General features: G+C 50.9%; 1 protein-coding gene across 1 annotated transcript; it reads right to left on the bottom strand.

Moving 5' to 3' along the window:
- Window positions 1–642: 642 nt before the first annotated feature.
- LOC133764415 (natural cytotoxicity triggering receptor 3 ligand 1-like) lies at window positions 643–11,714 on the bottom strand. The gene is made up of 4 exons (XM_062198098.1): window positions 11,631–11,714; window positions 5,966–6,313; window positions 2,399–2,725; window positions 643–1,218 (listed from the first exon to the last, which is right to left on the bottom strand). The coding sequence occupies exons 1-4, from the start codon at window positions 11,689–11,691 to the stop codon at window positions 926–928; spliced, it is 1,029 nt and encodes a 342-aa protein (XP_062054082.1). The 5' UTR covers window positions 11,692–11,714; the 3' UTR covers window positions 643–925.
- Between the last annotated feature and the right edge of the window lie 264 nt (window positions 11,715–11,978).

The raw sequence follows: 11,978 nt of genomic DNA, 5'->3' as shown, positions 1-11,978 counted from the left end.
TCCCTGGGTGGAAGATGAGAAATGCTTCCAGGGACTGAGCAGGAGGCCAATCGAGATCTCTCTGTGGAGGAGGCCTCCGAGAACACAGTTCAGACAGTTGGTGAAAGTTTTCCATGTGACTTCATTTCTGTAACAGTTGGGAGTGGCCTGTCCTTTTTACAGTGGAGGGTGAGAAGTTTCCCTACCATGTTGGATACATGTTGTCCATATTTGATGGCCAAGAATGTGTTGTTCAAAATGCCCGTTGAGGGGGTCAGTGCTCTGGTGTAGCAGGCTCAGCGGCTGCATGGAGTGCTGGCATGCCATGTGGGCACGGGTTCCAATCCCAGCTGCTCTACTTCTGATTCAGCTCCCTGCTAATGCACCTGGGAAAGCAGCAGAAGATGACCCAAGTGCTTGGGTCCCTGCACCCATGTGGGAGACCAGGCTGAAGCTCCTGACTCCTGCCTTTGGTCTGGCCCAGCCCCGGCCATTGGTGGAGTGAACCAGCGAATGGAGGATGTCTCTCTCTGAATCTCCCTCTCTCTAACTACATCTTTAAATAAATGCATAAATCTTTTTTTTTAAAATGGAATCAGCCCCTTGCTTGGGTTTAAGTATGCATGGTATATTAGGACAGGACACAGCATAGCGGTGGTCAGACATGGAAATGGTGGGGAGCCAAAAATATACGTGTGAAATGCTCAGTACTTTAATAAAGTAAACAAGGGGAATAAAACACATGGGAATACATTCAACAAGAGAAACATAGAGCCATGTGTCCCGTGAAGGTGCTTCAGGCAGTGAAGTACAGCACACGTGTGCTGGTCCTATGGAGCAGCTGGGACTCAATGCAGTATTCTGATATGGGATGCTGGCATTGCAAGTAGCACCTTAACCCCTTGTACCACATCTTCTTTGTCAACTAATATCACTGCCGGATGCATTAGTATTCCGACAGTCCCTGGGAGACCTGCAAGAAAATCCTGGATCCTGGCTTCAGATCGACGCAGCACTGGCCATTACGGCCAATTGGGGAGTGAACCATCGGATGGAAGACCTCCCCCACCCCCACTCTCTGTCTCTCTGCCACTCCTCTCTCTGTGTAACTGACTTTCAAATCAATAAATAAATATTTTAAATTAAAAATTAAAAAAGTTAAAAAAATCAGTCCAATAACTGCAGTTGCCACAGGAATAGAGTAGAAATTATTCCCAAAGACGTTTCCCGTCACAGATTCTGCTGAGAGAAAGAGAAGAACGTTAAGAGAAAGCTATTTGCGAGAGCCAAGAAGACCACCTAACTGCAGCTAGGACCCGTGTGGTTTGTGTCATTTGCCCTCTGCCACGTGTCTCAGCATCGCCAATCCCATCACACACACCTTGACACATCCTTGTATTCAGCCCTTGTCAGAAATGCACTGTAATATGGGCACCACATAGCACGTACATATGCAACAAGTGTCTTCAGAGCTTCTGTAGCCACCACTTCATCTTCTCACACTTACACACAGACCTCCCAAACCACACACACACACACACACACACGCACACGTACACGCACATAGCATATTTCCATTTCACTTGTTTCCCACACACCAGCATGCACAACCTGGAACACACTGCCCACACATACCCTTACTTCCAAGAACAGGTCATTTCTACTCTAGGAGCACGCAAGGTCCCATCTGGCACACCTAGACAAACATCCCCCCAGGACCTCTGCCTTCCCTACGCCTCCTAGCTCCAGGAAGATGCATCTGCCCAGCAGAGTCATTCCTACCCAACACTAGAGACGTGATCCGGTCACCCCGGATGAGGTCAAAAACCTCCCACCTTGCAGGCAGAGGGGCTCTGTTGTGAGCTGTGTTGTCCTAATGATCTGGTGAGCCTGGGCAAAGCCCCAGGCAGCTGTGGGACCCCTCTACGATGGCCATCTCTCCTTGGGACACAGCCCTTGAGACAGGACCTCTAATTTGGCCTCTGCCAGCTAACAGATCATAGTAGACTGGATCCTGCCAGAAGGGATGTTGCAGGTGGGTTCCTGGCCCCTGCTAGCCCCTTCTCTGCAGGGGATTTGGGCAGGATCCTGTCCCCATCCCCCATCATCAGGCCAGCTTCCCAGTCCAAGCCTCACAGACCATCCAGACCTCACCCTGAAGGTGCCATGAGCTGATGAGCAGCCCTGTTTCTACTGGATGACTATTATCACCACCCTCTACTGACCAGACATCTGGTGTAGGGACTCAGTCTGGGTTGCTGATGCGGGGCAGGGCAGAGTCTGACCCCAGCTTGTTCCCTCCAGCCCAAGCTTTCTCTCCTTCCCTGTCAATCCCAAGAAAAGATCCCTGAGGCATCCAACAATTTCAGTTACACTCCCTCAATATGAAGAGAGGCGCCATGTCCAGAAAGATGCTTACCTGTCTCAATCGCTGGAAGGCTGAACCTCTGGGAGGTGTGCAAGGATATGTGTCCCACCACGCACTGGTAGATGGCCCCATCAGCTTCCACTGGCGACTTCAGCGTCAAGTAGCTAGTAACATTAAACGTCCCATCCTCATTCTTGACCGGAGGGCCAGTGAAGATGCCTTCGGAAATCTGTAGGTGCTGGGGAGCCTTCTGGGTCCACTTCTCCCAAGTTACGTTAATGGATTCAGGGTAGAACCCAGCTGACTTGCACACCACACGTGCGTATCTGTTTTCTTTCGTTGGGGCTTGGTCCAGAGTTACTTTGCCGGCTGGGGAAGCTGCCAGGAGAGAGGAGTCACACAGCCTGAGGCCCAGAGTTCAGCCATCATTTACTGCCCTCACAGTTTCTGCTAACTGTCTTCCCTGGCACGCACACGTCTGTCCATCACTGCTACTGGCCAAGACGGGACCAGATCCACGAGATGGCCACTCTGCTTAAAGACCGAGACCGAGGTTGGGTAGCTCTGCAGCCATGCCCAGTCCTGTCATGCTGGGAAGCACTAATGTACGATACCAGACAGTGGCTCCCTGAAGGGAGGCAAGCACAAGCTTATTACCAGCCTGAGGTCTGACACGTAGCACGACCGCAGGAGAGGGGAGCGAACTGATGGCACTCAGATTCAGCTAAACGTCATCACGCCAGAGCCCCATGAGTCTCTGAAGCTCTTTTGCATCATGCACACCTTTGAGAATCTGGAGAAAATCTTGGAGCACTGTTGTGGTAGAGACTGCTAAATGCTGCCGAATTTCCATCTGTGTTTTTGGTTAGATGTAACACATCCAGTTAAAGCTACATCACCCAACTTCCACCGCAAGTAAGCGTGGCCATGTGAACTTAGGGTCTGAGGGGTCCAGGCACAATCAAAAGTGGCAAGAGCAACTTGCAGAAAGCCTGCTTCAATAAAAGTCTGTCTTAAAGAAAAGGGCCATGGCTGTCACTCCCTTTCCCCTTCAGCATCCTTCTCCCCTTCATCTAGGAGGCAGCAGTGATGACTCAGGTAACTGGGTCCCTGACACCCACATGGGAGCCCTGGTTCCGGGCCTCTCTCAACTCACTGGGAGGGTCTGGGGAGTGAACCAGTGAATGACAGCTCATTGCTATCAAATAAAAAACTTGTATCAAATGTGGCACACTGGGGCCGGCGTCGTGGTGTAGTGAGTAAAGCTGCTGACTGTGGTCCAGCATCCAATACGGGCACCCGTTTCAGGCTCAGCCGCTGCACTTCTGACCCAGCTGCCTGGATACACCTTTAACAAACAGTGTGCCATACTAACACAGACATCAATAATGGGCAAGGGCTGTGCATTAGCTTTCCGAGATTTTAAATCACACCAAACTAATTGCTATGCGTACTAGAGGTTGGTTTTTGTTTTTTTTAAGATTTATTATTTTGAAAGGCAGAATTACAAAGACAAAGAGAGAGAGTCAGAGAGGGAGAGGTTCCATCAGCTGGTTCACTCCCCAAATGGCCACAAAAGCCAGGGCTGTGCCAGGCCAAAGCCGGGACCCAGGGGCTTCTTCCAAGTCTCCCACTTGGGTGCAGGGCCCCAACAACTTGGGCCATCTCCTGCTGCTATTCCAAGTATGTTATCAGGGAACTGGATCAGAACTAGAGCAGCCAGGACTTGAACAGGTGTTCATATGGGATGCGCAAATGGCAGGCAGCGGCTTAACACACTACACCCCAAGGCCGGTGCCTTGATTTTTAGTAAATATAAAACTCTCCCAGAAAAAAATGAAGTCCATTATTTTTTCAAAATCATTGTTTTTGGCTCTCTGTCTGGTGCAGAGGAAATGAATCCTAACTAACATATATCCCCACTCCCAAAGTCAATATGTCAAAATATTCAAGGTCTTATGTACAATCACGGAGGGCTCACAGACAGTCTTCCCTTCTTAGTACTGAATTGTGTCCCTCTACAATTACCATGCCCCCCACATTTCTAGCATCTCAGAATGAGACTGGATTAGCGAGAAAACTCAGCTTAAATGAGAACATTTGGATAGGTGCTCATCTAACCTGACTGGGGGCCTTAGCAAATGAGGAAATAGGGACCCAGACACAATGCACAGAGGGAAAACCACAGGAACACAGGGAAAGGACGGCCAAGGAAAGAGGGCCCAAAAGAAACCAACACTCGCGACACCTCACCTTCAGAACCGCGAGAAAACCACAGGTTGTTGTGTGAGCCACCCAGTCACAGGTGTTTCATTATGGCAGCCCCAGCAACATACCCACTAAGTCCATCCACGTATTAGTAGGTCACTTTTCCAAAAATATATTTTGAAACTTCACATATGACAGAAAACATGCAGTACCTGTGAGTGTGTGGCTTATTTCACTTACCACAATAACCACCAAGACCATCCATTTGGCTGCACATGTCATTCCATCCTTTCATTTAAAGATTTCTTTATGTATTTATTGAAAGAGCAAAGGAACAGAGAAAGAGGGAGAGGGAGAGGGGTGGGGAAAGAGAAAGAGAGAGAGAGAATGAGAGCGAGAGCAAGAGCGAGCTTCCGTATACTGCTTCATTCCCCAGATTACTGCAACAGCCAGGGCTAGGCCGGGCCAAAGCAAGGAGCCAGGAACTCCATCCTGGTTCTCCCACATGCATGGCAGGAGCCCCAGCACTTGGACCATCTTCCACTGCCTTCCCGGGCACACTAGCCAGGAGCTGAACTGGAAGTCGAGCAGCCAGACTTGAACCAGCACTCAGGATATGGGATGCCAGTGGCAAAACCCGCAGTGATACAACCCAGGCCCCAGATGTGGGCATCTCCACCACTGAGCCAAACTCTGGCCTGTGTTGCCTTTCTCTGAACACCTTCCACCCTGGTACCCATAATGGCCATGGTAACTGATTCCCACCAACAGCGTGTCAGGGTTCCCTTTCTCTACGTTCTCACCAGGGTGCATCAGGACACTTTGTAATGGAAGACAGTGGAGCTCAGAGATGGAGTCAGGGGATGCTTTTGTCCTGGGAACGTTCATGCTCACTGCAGGCACTCAATGGAGGTTTGCACACGTTGTCCTATCACACGGCCCATTTTGTATTGGAAATCCAGGCCCAAACATATTAAATGATAGGTGCACTCAGCTTGGAAGCAAAAAGCTGGCATGGGGGTCACATCTGAGAGCCACAGCCCAGCTTCCCTCTGCTTTCCAAGGCAGCTCTTCAGTGAGCCTGACTCCCACCCCATATGGGAATAACGTAATGATCACCATGGCCACCTTTCTCTGCCCACGCACAATGACTGAATCAGTGCCCTGACAGTCACTTCACCTGCGTGTTTTCCTGGCATCTTCCCACAGTCCTCCCGGGCAGATGACTCCCCTTGTTTAGAGAAAAGGGCACTGAGATTCAGAATGCTTAATAACTTGCCCAAGGTTGTCTAACTCTACCAAAGCCCAGGACTCAAAACCACATCTGATCCCCGGGCCCCTGCTCTAAGCCTTGTTCCACTCGAGTCCCAGCACCAGGAAAACTGTAGGGCGCTACCCTGGGACACTCACCCACAACTTCCACCTGGACTACGCCCTCTGCCTTCTGGGGGGTGACCACCACCTCACAGCGGTACTCTCCGGCCTCCCTGAGCTGGATCGCAGGCAGCCGCAGTGAGGCGTCTCCCCTCTCCAGCAGCTCAAGAGGCACGCTGGCTCCAGGTCGGAAGGCCGCTTGGTGATCGCCATAATACTCAAAGAGCCTGGCTTCCATTGCCGATCCTTGAATCTTCCGAAACCACATGACACCCATGATGCTGCTGTCCAGGAGTGGGGAACCGGGGATCTTACAGTAGATGGTGACATCGTCATTGAGGAACACGACCTGAGTCTTCCCTGCCATCTCCACTTCCAGAAAACCTGTGGCAACAGGAGAACTCAGTTATAGGAGCCCCTTGGCAAATAACAGGCCCGGAGCTCAAACTCGACCACATGAATGGCAAGCAAATTCCTTTAGGGCACGGATAGGGAAGGTCTCTGGACAGGGGTCCTTTGTCCACGGCCCTGTTAGGGTGGTAAGTGGGGAGTTCGACTTCTGCCCTACATCAAGATGGTTCCTGCTGATATGAAGCCCAGGAACTGGTGCTATCCGCGATGAAGCATGAGGCAGATGAACGAGCACACCGAGCCGATTTTTAGCAAAGTATTTTATTGGAAAGTGCAGACGGACGGAAAGAGCAGAGGGAAAGTTCCCAGTGAAGCAACCAGGAGGAGCTTCTTCCCAGGAAAAACTTGTTGAAAGGAAATGATCTGGGGGTTTTATACCACTGGAAAATTTGTCCAAGGGCCTATTCAAGGAAAGCATTTCTTGTGGATGTGGTGAGCTCATCCTGCTATCTCGTCTCCCATTCCTCCCATTAGGCTTCTACTGGATGGAGAACAGGTTCTATCTTGGGGCCTTCTGCAGGTGGAGGTGGGGTTTGTCTTCAACAAGCAGCCCCAGCCACCTGGCCTTCTGCATGGCCTTGGCACCTGAGTCTGCTTTTCTATAGACTCATCCACAAATTTATTTATTAGTTTATTTTTTAATGGTAAGCACGTGATATTTTATACTCAGCTCAGACGGGAGAATTCAATACAAGTCAGTTAACTTGTGGTTATGTTTTTACAAGCCTGAAGGCCCTGTAGCAATACAGCACTGGTTTTAGTGATGCCACAGTGTACGGATGCACCGCCCACATGACTTGATCTATGAGCCTGGAAAGTGATGAACCTCTTAATGTTTATACACCGTATGAATTATACACATCCAGTCTTCTACATGTCAGCCAACATCATTACAGGGTAAGGTAAGGTTAAATGTGACAAAGCCCTTAACACAAATTTGCTGAGCAAGTGTGGAAGGTCATTTGGGTAAGAGACAGAAAGTATTAAAACCAATTTTTAATAGTAACTTTTTCTTTTTCACGTATTTTGCTGGCGTCGAATTCCAAAACTGCTGCTTGGTTTCTGATCTGCAACTTCTCTAGAGTAGGTTCAACCTAACACAAGGGAAATTAGTATCAGCCGCCACATCAAAGACGGTGGTATGCCTGTTAGCTTCTTCCCTGCTAGCATGTTAGCTTCATGTATAAAATGTTCAGCAGTACCAACACCAAACCAGTGTCAGTGGATAGTAAGTACAGTCAGTCTAAAAAGAGACAGCACCCCATTAAAAAAAAGTCGCAACAATTTTGTTCAGTTAGTGCCAATTGAACCCATTTTATCAAATTATAATAGGAATTGTATTTAAACTTGTGTAAGAAAAATCAATGCCTAATATCAGAAAATAATGTGTGATGCTGTTTCAACTTGGATGGAGACTTTTTTAAAAAGATTAATTTATTTACTTGAAAGTCAGAGTTGCACAGAGAGAGGAGAGGAAGAGACAGAGAGAAAGAGAGAGTGAGAGGTCTTCCATCTGCTGGTTCACTCCCCAATTGGCCGCAAAAATCAGAGCTGCACCTATCCAAAGCCTTGAGTGAGATCTTCTTCCAGAATTCCCATATGGGTGCAGAGGCCCAAGGACTTGGGCCATCTTCTGCTGCTTTCCCAGACCATAGCAGAGAGCTGGATCAGAAGTGGAGCAGCCAGGACTCAAACCAGTGCCCACATGGGATGCCAGCACTCGGGCAGAGACTTAGCCCACTACGCCACAGGACCAGCTCCAATAAATCTTGATATTTAATGCATATAACATTTACAAATACCTAATAAAGTCATACCCAAAAGCATATACACTTAATAATAGCAATGTAGCCTACTTCAGCCCAGAAACCAATTTTAATATAATTTAATGTCCATTCAAAATATAACTCCACTGCAGAAGCCCAGTGTCACCAGCAGCACTTGGTATAGAAGAAAGCTAGCAAGGAGCAATCGGGATGGGCCTGGCTCTGCCGTCTACTAACTGCTGAGGGGTCCACTGGACTTCCCCAAATGTCTGCTTCCCTCTTGGCAGAACCACGCTTACTCCCCACGGCTTCTGTGAGGAATAACTGAGGTAAGACCATCACTAGCTTCCTTAACTGCCATGTGCTGTTCTCTTAGGAGGAATTATTAATAATAAAATCAAGGGCTTTTTTTTTTTTGACAGGCAGAGTGGACAGTAAGAGAGAGAGAGAGAGAGAGAAAGGTCTTCCTTTTTTCCGTTGGTTCACCCCCCAATGGCCGCTGCGGCTGGCACACCACGCTGATCCGAAGCCAGGAGTCAGGTGCTTCTCCTGCTCTCCCATGTGGGTGCAGGACCCAAGGACCAGGGCCATCCTCCCCTGCAACCTGGGCCACAGCAGAGAGCTGGACTGGAAGAGGAGAAACCGGGACAGAATCTGGTGCCCCGACCAGGACTAGAACCCGGGGTGCTGGCGCGGCAGGTGGAGGATTAGCCTATTGAACCATGGCGCCAGCCATTGTTCCTTTCAAAATAAAGAAGCAGAATCAGTGCATCTAAAGCAGTAACATACACAGTGTACTAAATACATAAGCCAGCAACAGTCACTGTTATCAAGGGTGGCACTGTAACTGCACTTGCCACACTTTGACACTAACGGCAGTGCCAGCTCCTTCACGCCAGCACCACCACTAACTTGTGAGTACTGCACTGCACTGCACTCTGATGGCTCCTGCTCCATTATAATCTCATGGGACCAGCACACGTGTGCTGCCCTTCACTGCCTGAAGCACCATCACAGGACACATGGCTCTATGTTTCTCTTTTTGAATGTATTCCCATGTGATTTATTCCCCTTGTTTACTTTATTAAAATACTGAGCATTTCACACGTATATTTTTGGCTCCCCACCATTTCCATGTCTGACCACCACTATGGCTGTGTCCTGTCCTAACATACCATGCATACTTAAACCCAAGCAAAGGGTGGATTCCATTTAAAAAAAAGATTTATGCATTTATTTGAAATATGTAGTTCGAGAGACATCCTCCATTCGCTGGTTCACGCCACCAATGGCCGGGGCTGGGTCAGACCAAAGGCAGGAGTCAGGAGCTTCAGCCTGGTCTCCCAAGTGGGTGCAGGGACCCAAGCACTTGGGGCATCTTCTGCTGCTTTCCCAGGTGCATTAGCAGGGAGCTGAATCAGAAGTAGAGCAGCTGGGACTGGAACCCGTGCCCACATGGCATGCCAGCACTCCATGCAGCCGCTGAGCCTGCTACACCAGAGCACTGACCCCCTAAACGGGCATTGTGAACAACACATTCTTGGCCATCGAATATGGACAACATGTATCCAACATGGTAGGGAAACTTCTCACCCTCCACTGTAAAAAGGACAGGCCACTCCCAACTGTTACAGAAATGAAGTCACATGGAAAACTTTCACCAACTGTCTGAACTGTGTTCTCGGAGGCCTCCTCCACAGAGAGATCTCGATTGGCCTCCTGCTCAGTCCCTGGAAGCATTTCTCATCTTCCACCCAGGGAAGACAACCAGCTTTCTCCACACTTGCCTGCACGTCAGCTTTACTGTCTTCTACAGAACCAGGTCCTTTGGGTGCTTCAGGAGTGTTTTCCTGCTTTTTGAGGGATTCCTGACCTTTTGATGTTGGCGTTGATGGTTTTGAGCCCTTCCCATGCTGGCTCGATTATGTGACTTTGGGCTGGGGTATCTCCTATAGAGCTGCTTCTTCAGTCTCCTCCTCCTCGTCATCTCCATCGCCGCCACCTCCATCAGCGGCAGGTTTTGCTTTTCCTGAGGCACCTTGCTGCACCCCTAGGAGCAGATCACTTCCAGATTTGCTCAACAGTCTCACGTCCCCCTCTTCTTGAGTCCACGTCTACCTCCCTGGCCACTAAGGGCCGTCCACTCACATGCACAGGCCCTGAACCACTGAACCACTGAAGTCACGGGTGGCGCTATTTCTAGCCACCAAGGGAAACTGCTGGCCGTGCATTTCCCAAATTGCCAGTGTGCCTGTAACTGGACTGGCCGCATCACTCATTGCCTCTGCTTAACAAGGTGACGTGCATCCTGTGCACCAGCACCTATGGACATCGTTAAAGATAACTGGGGCTGAATTTGTCACTGTCCACTTCAAAGTGAGAATCTTTGTTAGCCTTTAGTTCACAACCAGAAAGAGTTCTGGGGCCTCGTGTCCGTGTCTACCGAATCTTCCACGGGGCAGAGGCACGCAGCGAGCTAGGAGAGCAGGGGGACAGAAGCAGCCGCCCACTGCTGCAAAGGACAGCCACACAGGACTGGGCCACGCCAGGCTTTTATTCTTTTGGAAGCTATTGAACATGAAATGGTTTTCTTAACTTTATTTTCAGGGTGTGCACTCAAATGCTTAGAAATACTATTTGTTCTTTTTGATATCATCATCAACTATTCTGTTTAATGTCTACATTTTTACATTTATTTATTTGAAAGACAGAGAAAGAGAGAGGGAGGGAGGGAGAGAGAGAGAGAGAGGTCTTCCATTGCCTGGTTCACTCTCCAAAATGAATGCAAAGGACCCAGCAGCACCTGGTGGAAGCCAGGAGCCAAGAGCTTCTTGTCTCCCACGTGGGTGCAGGGGCCCAAGCACCTGGGCCACCTTCTGCTGCTTTTCCAGGCACATTAGAAGGGAGCTTAATGGGAAGTGGAGTAGTCAGGACTCAAACCGGCGTCCACGTGGGCTGCCAGCGCTGCAGGCCGTGGCTTTAACCCCCATTTTTACTCTCTTTAGAACTTCCTTTTGTTTCTCAAACTTGGGGAAACAACACATGCGTTTACATACACACATGTCGCGTGTGTATATGGCATACATCCTTAAGGCACAAAGTCTTTCCTCTGCCAGGGCGCTAAGCTGCAGTTGAGGCTGCCCCTGGCCTCCGGAACCCTCAGCCGCCGCCGCCCCACCGCCACCAGCGCCCTCGCCGGCTCCGGGCTTCTCCGGGCACCGCCGCCGTCCGCCCCCCCCCCCCCCCCCCGCCCCGCCACACACACACACCGGCGCACTCGCCACACCCAGAAGGTCTGGGCCACTCCGGCGACCCACTCAAGCGCACCCTCTTGGGGCACCGTCTGCGGGCTGTCACCCGGCACACAGAACGCCTTCAGGACAGTCACCTGTGGAATCGCTACCCGAGTCTATTTCACGAAGCAGGGCTCCGAGCCGGGTGGCGACAGCCGCGTCTCGTCCGCACCCCCTCCCCCCAGGCCCCGGACCCCGCACCCCACCGTCCCCTGCGCCCCCTGGCCCTACCTGCCACCTCCAGCGCTCCCCACAGGGCCAGCAGCAGCGGCGCGCCCAGCCGGCTCGCCATTCACTCAGCCGCTCTGCCTTCCGCCCGCTCCGCGGGTGCCGGTCGCCCAGCAGAGCGCTGCTGTCAGCTGATTCCCGCAGCCGGGGCAGCCAGGAGACGGTTCTCCCGCCGCGGATGCGGGCTGAGAGCGCAACCCCGAAGCGCGAAACGACTCTGGAAACCCTCTGGAGTGGCCGGCAGCGCCGGGAGCCAGGAGAGGCAGGTGACTACGACACCCGGACGCCGCGCGCGGCCTGGCGCGGCACGCCTCCCTCACGATTCGCGTGGACTCTCGCGGCTCCCCGAAA

This window comes from Lepus europaeus, chromosome 7 (genome assembly GCF_033115175.1).
Source record: "Lepus europaeus isolate LE1 chromosome 7, mLepTim1.pri, whole genome shotgun sequence".
In the NCBI taxonomy this organism is placed as follows: Eukaryota; Metazoa; Chordata; class Mammalia; order Lagomorpha; family Leporidae; genus Lepus; species Lepus europaeus.
Note: the sequence above shows the minus strand (reverse complement) of the source record. Positions and strands in the feature narration are given on the sequence as shown.

Coding starts and splice junctions, on each gene's coding strand:
- LOC133764415 (XM_062198098.1), bottom strand. CDS start 11,691: ATGGCGAGCCGGCTGGGCGCGCCGCTGCTGCTGGCCCTGTGGGGAGCG. Junction 6,314..11,630: donor GGGAGCGCTGGAGGTGGCAG/GTAGGGCCAGGG, acceptor CTGTTGCCACAG/GTTTTCTGGAAGTGGAGATG. Junction 2,726..5,965: donor AGTCCAGGTGGAAGTTGTGG/GTGAGTGTCCCA, acceptor CTCTCCTGGCAG/CTTCCCCAGCCGGCAAAGTA.